We start from the raw sequence: 16,687 nt of genomic DNA, 5'->3' as shown, positions 1-16,687 counted from the left end.
CCAGGGTGGGGGGGGGGGGGGGTGGGGCAGATGCAGGTAGTGTTACCTGCACATTTTTCAAGCACTCAAGCACTCTTCAAGGAACTTTACTGCCGTTCCCCCACACTGCAGTCTCCTTGCAATGACGTGAACATCTTGGCAGGCAGCGGCGGGAGAGAGCTCAGAGCTGGGAGAGACAGGGGCAACTAATCAAAAGTCAACTAATTAATCGACTTAGTCAATTAGTTGTTGCAGCCCCAGTCACATCAGCTTACACTCTAATATCCCCCCACAGTCACATCAGTCTCTGTACAGAGGAGCTTACACTCTAATGTCCCCCCAGTCACAGCAGTAGCGGTAGCCTGTATGCATTTTCGTTTGTGGACGAATGTTCATTTCCGTTTCATGTTCGTATCGTTCATTTCATTTTTTTTTTAAATGTCACTTTGCTGCAATGACAATTCGTACAGACTACCACTAACTAATTTCGTCCGAAAAAACTAATTTTTACGAAACAAAATCACACATGTCTACTGGACGCAGGGCTTAGGGTTAGTTCACACCATAAGCAGTGCGTTCCGGTCCGATTTTGGCCGGAACGCACTGCCTGCATTGCGGAACGTGGCCAGAACGCACTGCATATGGTGTGAACGAGCCCTAAATGTCACTTTAATTAAACAGAAACACCGGGCAGCAATAAAAATTACCCCCCTTCCCCTCAGCAATAATAAATTATCCTTGGGGTAGATTAACCACTTGAAGACCAGGTGTTTAGACCCCCTTTCTGGCCAGGCCATTTTTCAGTGTTCAGCGCTGCGGTACTTTGACTAACGTTTATTCCGTCATGCAACGCTGTACTGAAATGAATTTTATACCATTTTTTGGGGACAGATAGAGCTTTCTTTTGGTGATATTTAATCACCACTGGGGTTTTTATTTTTTACTATAATTAGGAAAAATTACAGAAAATTTTGAAAAAAAAAAGTTTTTTTTAACATTATGTTAGGAAACATTTATTATTAACCAGTTTTTTTGTAAAATATAAAATATCGGGTCAGGTCGGGTAAATAGACACCAAACATGTCAAGCTTTAAAATTCCGCGCACCCGCGAAATCGCAGAAAACTACCATACCCAAAATTGGCCATAGGCGACACTTTAAAAGCTTTTACGGCTCATCAGTTTAGTGTTATCAGTGATTGATGGCCCTAGACTTATTGCTCTTACTCGGACGTTCGCGGCGATATGTAACATGTGCGGCGTAATGGGCGCAATCGTCTTTTTTGCACGTATGCGCCCCCGACGCATGTTTGCATGCGTGTATGTATGGGTGGGGACTTTAAACAAATTTTTTGTTTTTTTATTCTTATTTATGTGTAACTTTAAATTTGGGGGGGGGGGAACTGAAATTTTTTTTTCCTTTTTTTTTTTTCAACTAAACTTTATTGCTATCACATACAAGGTCCTCTTTATGGAGACATCAGGGGTCTCCAAGACCCCTAATGTCACCTAGGACCCCCCAAAAGAAGCTGATGAAGCACAGATCTGCTCCATCAGCTTCTTTCCAGCTTCTGAAGCTGGAGATTGACACAAGAATGCGGAAGTGATGTATTATACAACACTTCCGCATTCTTGCAGAGGAGAGGGGGCCGGAGGGAGCTCGTGTACCGAGCTCCCTCTGATTCCCTGTGACACAGCCGACATGCTGATCCCGGGCTCGCACCGGGCACAGCGGAGCCTGGGATCAGCGGGACAACGGCATGGGGGGGCCGCGGAGGGGGGGTGCACCGATCGGCACCCCATACATGTGATCCACCGGCTCTAAAGCCGGCGGATCGCTTGTATGGTATCAGGCATCGCTGCCTATTTTTAAAAAACGGCGCGCGCGAGGGGGCGTGTCTGAGCGGACGTCTAAAGACGCCCGCTCAGATCTAGAGAGCTCCGGACCGGCTGTTTTTCTTAACAGTTAATACTGCAGCCTGGGCAGAAATTCCAATAATTATTAAAACATTTCAGTATCTGCATTTTACTAGCCGATTTACTAGCTCTGAGGTACAAATTCTCCATTCTTTGTTCTAATTGACCAGAAACCTGACCTGGTCCTCTTACCTGCATAGTTGTCAGGTGACATATACGTGTAAAAAGCAGTGCAGGTTTATTTTGCTGTTTTAGTTTACGTGGAATGCTGAAGGATCTGCTATTCTAGAGAAGTGGTCTTTATACACCAAAAAATTACATCTCTATTCCTCGCATTGCCTACTATGACATTTTTCCAGAAAATGGCTTACTATGGCTTTTTCCAGAAAAGCAGCAATGGTTTACTTTTTCTTGTCTGTGGAACTTTGTGGGTAATAGATTGTTCTCTTACCATGACCTCTGGATTTCAAAGGCACCCCACTGGTCCCACTCTGTATTTGGTCATTACAGCTGAAGAATGGGGTGGCTGAAGTCCTGCAGAGCAGCTGATAACACAGCAGAGTTGAAGGGGTTAAGACAGCCTCTGCTACCTCTGAGGGAGGGGGTGGACAGGGAACCAGCTCCCTGTTGATGGGACTGGGGGGAAGGGGGTCCTCTGAGAGCTGCCAGTAGAATTGCCTGCCACTTCGTTCCTCGCCACTCCATTTAGGAGGGGGAAAAAACAAACCGAACAAAACTTTAACCCTGCTGCTTGTATCAATGCAGTGAAGAAAATCACCTGGCCTGCTGAATGTCCTGGGCGTTGGGTGAAACAAATTGCACAGCTCTGAGTCCCCCATGCTGACTTGATGGGGCCCCCTACTGAACGCCCCTGAACAAGACTTTCCTCTTAACTGCTTCAGCTCCCAAGCTTCTTGGATGCACGCTGAGGTGGATTGATATGCTCAGCAGCACAGAAACGATCCTGTGCAGGCCGGCACTAAGACTTAATTGTCGGCTGCCGAAGCTCTCTGTATCCCTCCGCAGCAGCTGAAAAAGGTAAAAAAGTCCCCTCTCTTCTGCTGTCAGTTCAGCGGGCGATCCGGGGAGAGAGGGGACTAGATCAATAATAGATTAAGTGGGTTTGGACTTGGCTCTCCTCCTTTCTGGCCCCCCAAGTGGCGGAACACCAGGGCCCGATCGCACACGGGACCCTGGTAGTGCCGTCGGGCCGATACTCATGTAAGGGTCCCGGGCAGCCCCCCCAGGCTGCCCGGGCCCCTTACATGAGTAACGGCCGTACCCCCCTGACGGCGGCCCTGAGCTTAATACCCAAGGAATTGTCAAACAATGGGCACATGGAGCTGGGCAATGCCCTGCGAGACATGTGCCAATGCAATAATTAAGTTTAAAATGTACCCTTTAGTGGGTAGAGGATCCACCTTTTTATGCGACTTCAAGGTCAACATGGGAAAAACACCAATCCTTAGAATATTCTTATATCATATATTTTTCATGTGATATATATTTTTTACTTTGCTTTTTTTTGGCTTTGTTACAGCAGCAGCACCCCCAATTTGATTCATTATAACTAGAAAAAAATTGCCTTTTTAGGTAGTTTTGGATGCAACACCTGATTTTTTTTTGCATGCATTGAGCAGTGGTAATAGCAGCCACAACAGATCTAAAATACATTGGAAACTGTAATGTTAAAAAATAAATCTTAAGCCCTCAACTTTGTAAAAACTGGCCAGTGGCACAACAGTTTGATAGTATAGTTTCTGTGCTACACAGTCCCGCTCTGCATTGTTTAACCAGTTGACATCCGCGGTGTTAAACCCCCTTCCCATCCAGGCCATTTTTCAGTTGGAAGGCTATGGACCCGCCGATCGCCTATATGTGAAACACCCGGTAACGGGTGTGTGCATTTAGCGGGTCTTTTCTGCCCGTGCGTGCCCGCTAGGGGGCGCGCGCGAGCAGAAAAAAATTGCCGTCTGGAGACGGCAACCCGCAGATGCTGCAGTGCCGTCCGTCCGTTTTTTTACTACGGGCGGACGGCAAGAGGTTAAAGTGTAATAAAATGTCACAGCAGAGTGCACAAAAACATTTTAAAACCACAATCCCATTTTCTCTAAACCCCTTCTCAAGCCCTATATGCCCAATTATTTGAAATATAGACTATATATAGAATACAGATGGAAGAAGGTTCCATCATATGCCCCTGTCCCCATACTAGCATGCATGCTGCATTGCTAAACAGGTGTGGACAGTAACTACCAAAAGGGAGTCTGGATTCTTCCAGGGGATAATGACCCTCAGACATATCTTCATCCTTCAGTGTCACTGCTCCAAGAGTCCTACTGTTATTTAATGATCTCATCTGCCTTATCACAAAACCACATGTTGGTGGTCAAACGGAAACATTTGGTCATCCCATATGTAGCTGGGGTGTATGAGAAACTCAGAAGGGTTTTTAAAAAACATCTGCCACATACAATGCTGTTTTAACACCTCTCTCTGGGCAGGTTAATAACACCTCCTAGACTCCAATTTTGCAAATACAAATTTTTTGTACAAGTCATTCTGAATTTAGAAAGCTGGTTGGATGACCAGTGAAACATCTTCAAGAAAAATACAGCAAGTCCAGTTGCCTTGACTTATTTTTTACAGATATACCAGGACCTGGATTAATGAGAACCTTCACAGACACATGCTGGCTGTTCTTTCAGAAGACAGTGAATACCTTCACATCAAAGCTATACCATAGATATCAATTTTATCAGTTCCAACATATGGGTCCATGTTAAGTAGATCCAAGCATAGGCTTGACCTTGCCATCGGTTTTGTAACCCCATCCTGCCATCTCCAGCAGCATTCTTGACCGGGTAAATTTCTCTTCAGCAGTGGAGTGAAAGAAAAAATGTCCCCTAATCATCACAGCAGCTAATACTCAAGGAATTGTCAAACAAGGGGCATGAGGAGCTGGGCAATGCCCTGGGAGACATGTGCCAATGCAATAATTAAGTTTAAAACGTACCATTTAGTGGGTAGGGGATCCACCTTTTCATGCAAGTTCAGGGTCAACATGGGAAAAACACCAATCCTAACAATATGTGTGGCTGCTATTATCCTCAAACTGCTGACTTTACAACCCCATTCAAGTGGGGGAGACAGCCCCCTTCCCCAAGCTTATGGCCCGTGGTGTGCCACAGTGACAGGTACCTAACTGACATTTTGTGAGCAGAGGGTCATGACTGCAACTCCACCAGGCCCTAAACTATTGTAGTGAGTATGTGCCACAGTATTTAAACATTTTTGAACAGGACAGGCACCAGCCAGCTTTTAGTTAAAAAAAAATCAACATTGATTACACAGAGTGTATTTAGTAGGGATGCACCGATACCTGCTTTTTGGTATCAAGTATGAGTACGGATATTAATCTTTCAGTACTCGCCGATACCGATATCTGTACTTCCGGGATCATGGAGCCTGATTAGCCAGGAAGCCGACTCCATGCTGTTTGACCTGCTCAATGTTGATTAGGGGGAAGCCGACTTCTCAGCAAATCAGCTCATTACCTGCCGCCCAGCTTCCTGATTAGCCAAGAAGACGGCTCCACATTCCCTCGCAGCACTGCTGGTCAGAGGAAGATTTCCTGTATTGGAGTAAGTACCTGAGAATTTGGGCGAGTACAAGTACTCGCTCAAATACTCGGTATCGGTACCGATACTAGTATCTGTGTCAGTGCATTCCTAGTATTTTTTTATACTGAAAAAAAAACACAAAATATTGAAATGACTACATGTACAGCATTTAACCCTTTCGCTGCCAAAACCTGCGCTCCATTTTAACCTCAGTTTGCCAGACCATGTTTGCAATGTTTTTACCTTTTTTTTTTTTTCAACTGGCGCTTTCAGAGTTTGTAAAAGGCCCACCGAACCATATATTTTCTGAAACCACAGGACTGGAAGAATAAAAAGATAGTGCTACTGATTTTGTCAGTCCCGTGGCAGTTGCACAAATGTTTATCAAATGAGCTTAGAGTGGTGGCTACTTTACAACACACAGGGACCATGGGGAAGAAATGTAGCCACCCTCCAGAAGGAAGGACAGTGTCAGCACCAATTCAGAGATGATTTGAGGATCTACAGCCAAGTAATACACAAATAAGTTAAATTTTTGTTAATAGTTATGGTACGTTAATGCGTTTTTAAGATTTAACGCCTGAGTTTAGTGTCACTTTAAAGAAGAACTCCAGGAAAAGTTTTTATTAACCCTTGCAGTGGGGCTATCCCCCACACTGCAAGGGTTAAGTGCTCGTTTGTGTCTAGGTGCTTAAAAAAAAAGTTATACTCACCAGACCATCTGAGCTGGTTTGTTCTAAGACCGGTGTCTGGAACATCTCTCGCCCTCTGCTGCAGCAGCCTAAGGATTCTGCTGTCATCATGCTCTATACACTGTGTGTAGACATGAGGTCACCAGAGCATTCCATCTGTGCAGTGAAGGAGTAGACACACTTCAGTGACCACAAAAGCAGGGAACCGGCTCTGAAGGTCTGTGAGTATAACTTTTTTCTTTAGCACCTGACCAAAAATTAGCACTTAACCGGAGTTCTTCTTTATAAAAAAAAAAGTGCACAGTGTGTAACCACTTTTACTAGGCCACTTTTTAAACAGAACAGACACCAGAAAGCTATTACTAAAAAAAAGTAGCATTAGAGTGTATTTATTAGACGTGCGCTGGCAAAAAATTTGTTTCGTTTCATTCGGAATTTTTGTTATTTTGCTTTTTTGGTATTCAGGATCGAAAGTCAATTTGTTACAGGATTTGCACGAAATACAAATTTTCGTTATTTTCGTTAGATGTAGTATGTACGAATTTTTGTTACAAACAAATTTTTTTTGCAACAAAGTGACATTAGACAAAAGAAATACAAATACTTTTTAAAATTACAGTCCGCAGAAGAAAATAAAAAAATGGTGAGGTTCTTCCCCAATTGACACCCTTTAGGTCTGGTGGGGATGTTAGGAGGGACCCCCAAGTTAAAAATAAAAAAAGTGCATAGGGTTCCCCCAAAAAAGTCATACCAGGCCCTTTAGGTCTGGTAGGAGTTTTAAGGGGGAACCCCACCCCCAAAAAACATGGGGTTCCACTTAAATTCCTATCCAACCTTGACCTAAGCATAGGCAGGGCAGGACAGGAAAGGGGGGGGGGCAAATTGGCAACTGAGCGCCCCTCCCTGCGCCATGCCATTACATCGATGGAGCCTTTTTTGTTTTTTAAATTAAAGGAATAGTCAAGGGTCTGGTAGGAATGTTAGGGGGGTGTGGTGGCTACTTTACAACACACAGGGACCATGGGGAAGAAATGTAGCCACCCTCCAGAAGGAAGGACAGTGTCAGCACCAATTCAGAGATGATTTGAGGATCTACAGCCAAGTAATACACAAATAAGTTAAATTTTTGTTAATAGTTATGGTACGTTAATGCGTTTTTAAGATTTAACGCCTGAGTTTAGTGTCACTTTAAAGAAGAACTCCAGGAAAAGTTTTTATTAACCCTTGCAGTGGGGCTATCCCCCACACTGCAAGGGTTAAGTGCTCGTTTGTGTCTAGGTGCTTAAAAAAAAAGTTATACTCACCAGACCATCTGAGCTGGTTTGTTCTAAGACCGGTGTCTGGAACATCTCTCGCCCTCTGCTGCAGCAGCCTAAGGATTCTGCTGTCATCATGCTCTATACACTGTGTGTAGACATGAGGTCACCAGAGCATTCCATCTGTGCAGTGAAGGAGTAGACACACTTCAGTGACCACAAAAGCAGGGAACCGGCTCTGAAGGTCTGTGAGTATAACTTTTTTCTTTAGCACCTGACCAAAAATTAGCACTTAACCGGAGTTCTTCTTTATAAAAAAAAAAGTGCACAGTGTGTAACCACTTTTACTAGGCCACTTTTTAAACAGAACAGACACCAGAAAGCTATTACTAAAAAAAAGTAGCATTAGAGTGTATTTATTAGACGTGCGCTGGCAAAAAATTTGTTTCGTTTCATTCGGAATTTTTGTTATTTTGCTTTTTTGGTATTCAGGATCGAAAGTCAATTTGTTACAGGATTTGCACGAAATACAAATTTTCGTTATTTTCGTTAGATGTAGTATGTACGAATTTTTGTTACAAACAAATTTTTTTTGCAACAAAGTGACATTAGACAAAAGAAATACAAATACTTTTTAAAATTACAGTCCGCAGAAGAAAATAAAAAAATGGTGAGGTTCTTCCCCAATTGACACCCTTTAGGTCTGGTGGGGATGTTAGGAGGGACCCCCAAGTTAAAAATAAAAAAAGTGCATAGGGTTCCCCCAAAAAAGTCATACCAGGCCCTTTAGGTCTGGTAGGAGTTTTAAGGGGGAACCCCACCCCCAAAAAACATGGGGTTCCACTTAAATTCCTATCCAACCTTGACCTAAGCATAGGCAGGGCAGGACAGGAAAGGGGGGGGGGCAAATTGGCAACTGAGCGCCCCTCCCTGCGCCATGCCATTACATCGATGGAGCCTTTTTTGTTTTTTAAATTAAAGGAATAGTCAAGGGTCTGGTAGGAATGTTAGGGGGGACCCCACATTTCCCCCCCCCATTTTTGGGGGCTGGGGTTCCCCTTTAAAATTTTGGGGGGAACCCCACACACTTTTTTTTGTTTTAACTTGGGGGGTCCCTCCTAACATTCCTACCAGACCTAAAGGGTCTGGAATGAAGTGGGGGGGAAGCTCACGCTTTTTTTTTCCTCTTCTGCAGACTGTAAAAAAAATGAAACAATTTTCTTTCTCTAATGTCACTGCTGCAACAAAATTTCGTATAAAAATTAACTGGTCGGGGGCGTGGTCGCAATGTGAGCCTGAGTGCACGTGTCTCGTGAAGCTCTGTTGCCTCCGCTCGTAACATCCTGCTTTTCTCCTGCCTACCGCTCTACCTGGCAGCACTTGACCCTCTATCCTGTGTGGGACTCTCCGGGGAGCAGATCTATGTCCGCCAAGTCCCGCAGACGTGCCGCTTCACAGAGGAAATCCACTCGGAACGCGAAGGGCACGGGTAAGGGGAAGGCCGGCGCCATCTTGGATTCTCCTGTGCTCGTTCCTGGGCCTCTCATGCCGCTGCTGGACATGGAGGGAGCCGGCGTGGAGGGGGTGAGTGGTGAGCCGTCCCGGATCTCTAACTCTGGGGACACGAGGTCGCAATCCCCAGAAGGAGCGGGGACCTCTGCGATCCTGGCAGCAATAGAGGGGTGCCAGGTTACCCTTACGGCCAAGATTGAACATCTGGCAGGCGGAATGCATCCTAATCCACCATGAGCTGGATAAAATCCACACGCGCCTCACTACTGCTGAGACGAGGGTGTCGCATGTGGAGGATGAAGTGCAGGGACATACCGCCACGCTTACGGATTTGCAACATACCGTGCGGGCGCTGGCTGCAAAAGTGGATGATGCTGAAAACCGCATGCGGCGGAATAATGTGCGCATTGTGGGAATCCCAGAGGGCGAGGAGGGTACAGATGCGGTTCAGTTTGCTGAACAACTGTTCAAACGTGTTCTGGCTATGGACACATTGCCTCCTACGTTTGTGGTGGAGCGGGCGCACAGGATGCCCACGGGCAGAGCCCTGCCGGGGGCCCACCCGCGTCCCTTCTTGGCCCGTCTCCTGAATTACAGAGGCCGAGACAGGATCCTGGCTGCAGCTCGTAAGTCTCCTGAATTGTGCTGTGGGAATGCGCAACTCCGGTTCTTCCCTGACTTTTCTGCAGAGATCCAGAAACGCAGGAGGTCGTTCGTGGACGTGAGACGCAGGCTCCGGGAGAAGGGAATACAGTATGGCATGTTCTATCCGAGTAAACTTCGTATCCAACATGCAGGCAAGGCTCACTTCTTCGACACCCCGACGCAGGCGGGAGACTGGTTGGATGTGTTACGATAGAGGAGCTCTTTCTGGTATGGCTCACTTGCCCGGTCCACCCATCTCACCTACCTCTGTGACTGTCCGGTAAGCCCAATATGCTTTTCTACATGTCAGGAGTCCATTACGTGGGGACCGGGGAGTGCTGCTGCAACACCCGAGCATTCTAATGGCCACCTCATCAAGGCCCAGAAGTTGCCATACACTTTATGCAGTTGTCCTAGCTTCCATAAGGAGGCAACGAGTTCTTCACTACACTTGGAACTGGCTGTTTTTTAGTTTAGCCCATCACCTTTTTTCTTTTTGGTAGTTTTGGGGTATTTTTTATCCCCACACTGGGACACTTCTAACTGGGGGTGCTCTGACAATTGGTTGGGAGTTTGGGTCTAAGCTTCTAGAGGGTTGATATTGTATTGTTGTTGTTCCGTCTACTAGAAAGCAAGTGAGTTCTCAATGTTGGTTATGGGATTGTTTGTTACGGGGAGGGTGTGCCAATTTCGTGCTCTGGGCGGCGGGGAGGATGTTCTCTTTGATATGTATACTAGGCCTAAGGTGTCCATTAAGCTATCCTGGGCCGCACATGTACAATTTGTTTTGCTATATGGGATCGTATTGATATTCTGTCATGGAATGTGAGGGGTCTCAATGACAAGTTCAAGCGTTCTATGATTCTGAATTATCTGAAACTGCAACGCCCACATATTATTCTCCTGCAAGAAACTCACCTGACGGGTAGCAAGGTTTTGTCATTGAGACACCCATGGCTTCCTAAAACGTACCATGCCACTTACTCGGTGTATGCCAGGGGTGTATCGATTCTGGTTAGCAGGTCCCTTCCATGCTCTGTCTTACATACCATCATTGACCCTGGGGGTAGGTTTCCTATTTTAATCCTCACCATTAATGCCCAACAGGTTGCTGTGGTTAATGTATATGTTCCACCCCCATTCCAGGTGCAGATCCTCTATACTGTATTTAAAAAATTAGCGGCCTTCCTTCCGTTGCCGGTCCTCATTGCAGGTGATTTTAACAACATACTGGACGCTTTCTGGACTCCAATGTGGCCAGACCGGCTGGATTGGAACTTCTTTCGTGGGTGGACACGGCCGGATTGGAGGAGATCTGGAGGTGGAAGAATCCTGGACAGCGGGCGTATTCTCATCTATCCCACACCCATGGCTCCTCGGCCCGAATTGACATGGTCTTTGGCAACGGGGAACTACTCCGAATGGTCGCCGGGGCTGCCTATCTGCCTGGTGGGCTGTCGGATCATGTACCCCTATCAGTTTCCCTGCTCTGATCTTGGGAGCCTGCGGCTCATGTCCACGCTCCCGACCTGGTCCGTCGATTCCTCCAAAGGGCTTCTGCACGTCCCACCAGGGTCGGCATCCGGAGGCTGCCCGTCGGAGGGGGGCTCTGTCAGCGAAACTCCCGCTCTGCGCATGCACAGCGGAGAACAAACACGCGCAGGTGCAGCGGAGAACAAACACGCGCAGGCGCAGCCGGGAACAAATACGCGCAGGCGCAGCTGAGAACAAACAGGCGCAGCCGGGAACAAATCTTAACAATGCTAATAACATATTCTATGCCCTATTGGGGCGGCACAAGCGGTATTGTTGTCAATCACTGCCTTTTGCATTTAAATACCTGTGTTCCAATGCAAAGCTCCATGAAAGGCTGGGTTTGATCTGCTTAGCTTGCAATGCAAACACATCCCAAAAGAACCTGCTGGATCCAAAGAAAGCAACACAAAACAGGTCATATACACCCTCAGGACTGTCATCCACACTGCACCATTAAAGTAAATGGGCATCTGGTGACCTGCATTTTATGTGTGCTTCATGACACGACAAAATCATAAATTCATCTATTTACATAAGCCCTAAATGTATTAACCAGCATTTCTAGATACAAAACTTGCAGGTAATTTAGGAACAATTATGCTAAGTAAAGTGAAGCAATGGTGACAGATTGTGCATAGTTCTGAAGCACAACAGGGTACAAATACTTTACAGCAAATACCTGCCTCTCAGTGTCCACCTAAAACAAAAACTAAAATAATTTTAGGTGAACCAACATCTGACCCTTACATTTGCCCTCTTGTCACAGTGTATAAAGCAGTGAGTACTCCATTTAACAAGTCCACCTTGTTGTAAGATATAGATAGCACAGTGCACCCACACAAAATCAGTCAGCCATCTCCTCACTGTTGCTATCATTATTATTTGGGAATTACTAGTGCCTTGGATAGGAACTGAAGCTGATCCCCATTTTACTGTGCTCACATTACACTCCTCAGCTCCTCCCACCCACTCCACAGACAGGAGCACGTCACCACTGCAGGCATTACATATAATCATTATACACTCTACTGCCCTGGGTAACATAACTCTGCTTTATGCAATTATGGGACCAGGACACTCGCGGGGGTGGTTTGAACATCCCGCTCCTTATCTACGCCCCTGACCTTAGGAAATTACAAAATCATCTTTGTATGTTCCTTTACAACCCGAGCTCAGTATGCAGTGAACGTTATATACTGTAGTAGTCATTTCCTATCGGTATGGCATACTATTTCATGGTTGCTTTCACTTCAAATGAGCTTCCTGTGGGACTTATTACTATTTAAGTATCTTCGTAAATCTCTATTTATCGGGATGCTTTTTTAGCCCTCTTTGCTCTGTCTTCTCTGTTTTCATTATGTTTTACACCATGGCAAATTTGAACCTAGTCCCTATATTCTCACTGCGTTGATTTATTTTCGAAGTTTATATATTTTGCTATGTACCTCTTAGGGGCGGACCTACCGGCGGTGCAGCCGCTGTGGCTGCCCCAGGGCCCAAGGCTGGGGGGGGCACACTGACAGGGGCCGACTGGGCTGTGGGCAGGATCTCTCTAATGCAATGATCTCTCTAAAGTCTCAAATGCTGTAATAATTTATCTACAATCAAGTTTTCTATAACTTGAAAAAGTAAAAGTTACACATGTAACATTGGACTGATTATATCACCAGCCTCAGTCTACATAATAGCCCCGGATCTCTTGGACAGATTTAAACAGAACCTAATTAAGTCTAAGGGGCTAAGAGAGATATATATTCCTTGAATCATTTAGAATTTATTACTATTACTCAAATGTTGTTATCTCAAATATTTTGAGATCAATCCGGTACCATTTATCATGCTGATCAGCTCATCCTAAGAGTGTATTTTTGTGTTTTATGAGTGAATGGGTTGTTGCAATAACCAATTTTTAGATGTTTAACCGGTGTTGGTTTAAGCTGGTGCATTTAGTGTGTCCAATGAGATTTTAAACAATAAATCTATACAATTTTGTACCATATTCTGACTCTCCGACCCTCTTTACAAGCCGCACTTTGAGTTGATCTCTATTCTCACCCTCCTTTTTTTTTAGGATCTCTCTAATACAGGCTGGGCCTGCGCCACGGTGGCATACAGCAGGCCGGGCACAACAGAGGCTCCGAGGCTGACAGTGTACGGGTGTTCCCCTACTTTCAGTTGCGTCGCGTAGGGGGGTGCTGCGGGGGCCCATATACCGTACATATACCAGTATACAGGACACACTGCCGGATCACCCCTCTCCTCATGCCGCCACTGTGTCACATGTCCCACTCCCTTCAGACAGTGTGGCTGGGATGGTGTTGGGCTTTCACAGCACTGCAGTGTGTAAGGTAAGTAACTGAGTTAAGGTGGCCTTACACCTTACAACCATCGCACGACTTCGTTGTGCAATGGTTGTAAGGTGATTAAAATTTTGTACGATCTGCCCATCTTGGACAGGCAGATCGTACTTGTGATGATTGCAGTGCTGGGGGATGGCTTGCGATGATTGCACTTGCGCACACTGGCCCGTGCAGCATTTGTCTTCTGAGCACGCCACCAAGTTTTCCAGCGTTCTCGGAAGACGAAAGTCATGCAACCTTACAGTAGAAGAGGTCGCACGCTGCCCATACACCTGCTGATTATCGTACGATCGCGGGATCACCCGCGATTATCGTATCATAATCAGCAGGTGTATGGGCACCTTTAGTGAGGGGGAGGGGGGAAGCCCGGTGTCTGCACACAGTGTGCCGTGATTTAATTTAATTAGAGAAATGGATTATAATAAGGAACATTACACTGTAATGTTCCCTATTATAACCTATTTCTCTAACCCTGTGTTCAATGAAATATTGCAGTCTAGAGTCCAGTGCGTTGCTAAGTGCAGCGATATATGGGCATTGAGGAAATGGTATGTGCATGGCTAGAGAACTGAGTACTGGAATGTGTACAGGGAGTATTGATAAATGGCACATTTTCTAAATGGTCTACGGTTATGAGTGGTGTGCCCCAGGGTTCTGTCATAGGGCCAATACTGTTTAACCCATTATTACCAAAATTGAGGTTGGTATTAATAGTTAAATTTCGGTGTTTGCTGATGACACCAAAATATGCAAGGTAATAAACTCATCACAAGACATAGCAACATTATTGGAGGACTTTAGTAAAATAGTGGGGATTGAAACAACACATACTATTCCAAAGTCCCCAAATCCTACTCACTAATTGTGCAGTTTAATAGTAATTCCACACCAATTTCTAATATACCCTCTATGAAAACTATCATAGTAATTAGGGATGCACCGATACTTTTCGAGTACAAGTGCCGATACTTGGCATTTTCATGAGAACTACCAGGATTGCAGTGGTTGCAGCTGGGACCTGGCTCTGGCACTCCACCACTGTCCTAAAATCATTACTCTGTATTGTTTTAGAAAAACTGTCACATGACAATAAACAAAAATGTATCAGTACTTGTACTTGCAAAAATGGTATTGGTGCATCCCTTTATTTATATTTATAAAACCAAAACAATACATTAAAACAGAGATGCAGGAATCCCAGCTGACAGCTTTCTCCTAACTTTTGAATTGTTCTCTAGTCTAGTCTTGGAGCTCGAAAAGTATCTGAATATGTACTTGTACTTGTACCGAGTACTGCACTTGGTATCGGTGCATCCCTAATAGTAATTTATGTGAAAAAGTCCCAATAGTTTTTATTGGCACATCAATGAATCACTATACAGTATATACATATAGTTAAAGACATTGACAGCCTAAAAATCCTATACTAATGGATTTCCTGTCACTGACTGACCAGCTCACAAAGCACCTAGTCTAGGATTAGTTTAAATCCTAACTTAACCAGTTTGCTACTGGAGCAATTTTTTAATGTTTCACACACTTTTCACGCATTTTTGGCTAGAAACATGAATTCACCCCCTCTCAGAAAACATTATATATTTTCTTAAAGCAGAGAAAACTGCCAAGTACCAAACTCTATTCATGATCCTTGCTATGGTAAAGCTACATTATTAACAAGTGTTTGCACAAACATATTGTGGCAGTGCGTGGCAATGCCACTGTGTAATCTCCAATTCTGAGTCCATATTATGATAGTGTCTAGAGCCTGCTGATGGCACAGGTGTGCACAGCCTTTAAAATAAAGGTGTTGGGAAGTGTTCAAGGCTCCACCTGGGAGACAGGAAAACTCCACCCAGGAGTCAGAGTGGAGTCCAGTGCAGCAGGGTGCTGCGGGTTTAAAAAACCACGTGTGCAGGTTAGCACAAGACTGAGACTGTCTGTAGGAACAGACAGTGGCCTGAGGTCTAAGGCTGGTGCAGCAGTGCTGCAAATGCAAAGCCAGTAGGCTGGATGTGCATGTGTTGCCAAGAGACGCTAATGAACCCCAGCGAGGGTAATTGCATTGGTTTCCCAAAGGTTATAACATGGGGCACTGTGATTGCCTGCAGAAAGAGGGTAACTCTGGATATGGAAATAGAAAATTTCAAAATGGTGATTCGGTAAAGATCTGTACCCGTGTATATATATATTAAATATTACCTTTGGTATGAAACATCCACGAATCTCCATGTCTCTGTAGGTCATGTGAGGTAAAGCTAAGGGAGCAATATCACTGCAGCGCTGTATTTCATGGATCACAGCATTAGTATATGGCATTTCCAGGATATCTGCCATTGCTGGTTTTCTCTCTCTTCCAATCATTTCATCAATTTCTTCATGGATTTTCTCTAAACAAAAATGTACATCACTAAATATACTGTATATTACACCAGCCTCACAGAATGATACCAATCTCACTGCTGCCTAATTTAGAATGTATAATAGCTGTTACGTTTGGATTACATAGCATCATACAGTGTATGCTATTGTTCTTATTGTACCTTTTACATTGAAATCTTTTATATGGAGTTTTAATAGCTGTAAGTATGATGATGACATTCATCTATTAAAGTAATTATCTCTAGTCTCTGTTTCTTGAAACTAACAGCCATGAGTAAGTACAGCTACCCAGCTATACAGCTATAAAAATGCTGAGCGCAATTTTACATTTACCCAGGTTTACACATCAGACTTTCCTGTACACTTTATTGTTTCTCATTTTAATTATTTCCTTTCTAGTTTACACTGGTACTGGTTGTCAGCTGTAAAATATAAAAGAGGTGTAATGGTGCTTAATCAGCTCAAAGGAATAAACGTGATTTATTAGATTCCTCCTTAGCATTAGCTACAGTACCTACAATAGTAGAAAAAAGTGTAACCAATATTGAACTAGTAGAGCCTGAAAACTTGTTTGAGCTTTGTTTATTTTCGAGCAGCATGCATTTTTTGCTGAAGTTTATATTTTAAATAGTTGTATACTATGCTATGGGGTAAACAATAAATAAACTCGAGTATTTTAGTGATGCACAAGACCAGGTTTTTATCCTGCGCTAGTTTTATAAACGTACACCAAAGTGTTATAAAGGAGAGACACAGATTATCGTGACGAATATTAGATACATTGATGGA

At 44.5% G+C, this 16,687-nt stretch overlaps 1 protein-coding gene across 1 annotated transcript in view; it reads right to left on the bottom strand.

Moving 5' to 3' along the window:
* The window catches only part of LOC108794296 (cytochrome P450 2D17-like), a 52,265-nt gene that overhangs the window by 3,566 nt on the left and 32,012 nt on the right, over positions 1 to 16,687 (bottom strand). The window contains exon 7 of the mRNA XM_018565310.1: positions 15,719 to 15,906. Within this exon, the coding sequence (XP_018420812.1) occupies positions 15,719 to 15,906 (188 nt within the window). The remainder of the gene's footprint in view (positions 1 to 15,718; positions 15,907 to 16,687) is intronic.

Source organism: Nanorana parkeri, unplaced genomic scaffold (genome assembly GCF_000935625.1).
Source record: "Nanorana parkeri isolate BGI_ZX_2015 unplaced genomic scaffold, ASM93562v1 scaffold832, whole genome shotgun sequence".
Classification (NCBI taxonomy): Eukaryota; Metazoa; Chordata; class Amphibia; order Anura; family Dicroglossidae; genus Nanorana; species Nanorana parkeri.
The sequence above is the reverse complement of the archived record's forward strand: the minus strand, read 5'-3'. Positions and strand labels throughout refer to the sequence as shown.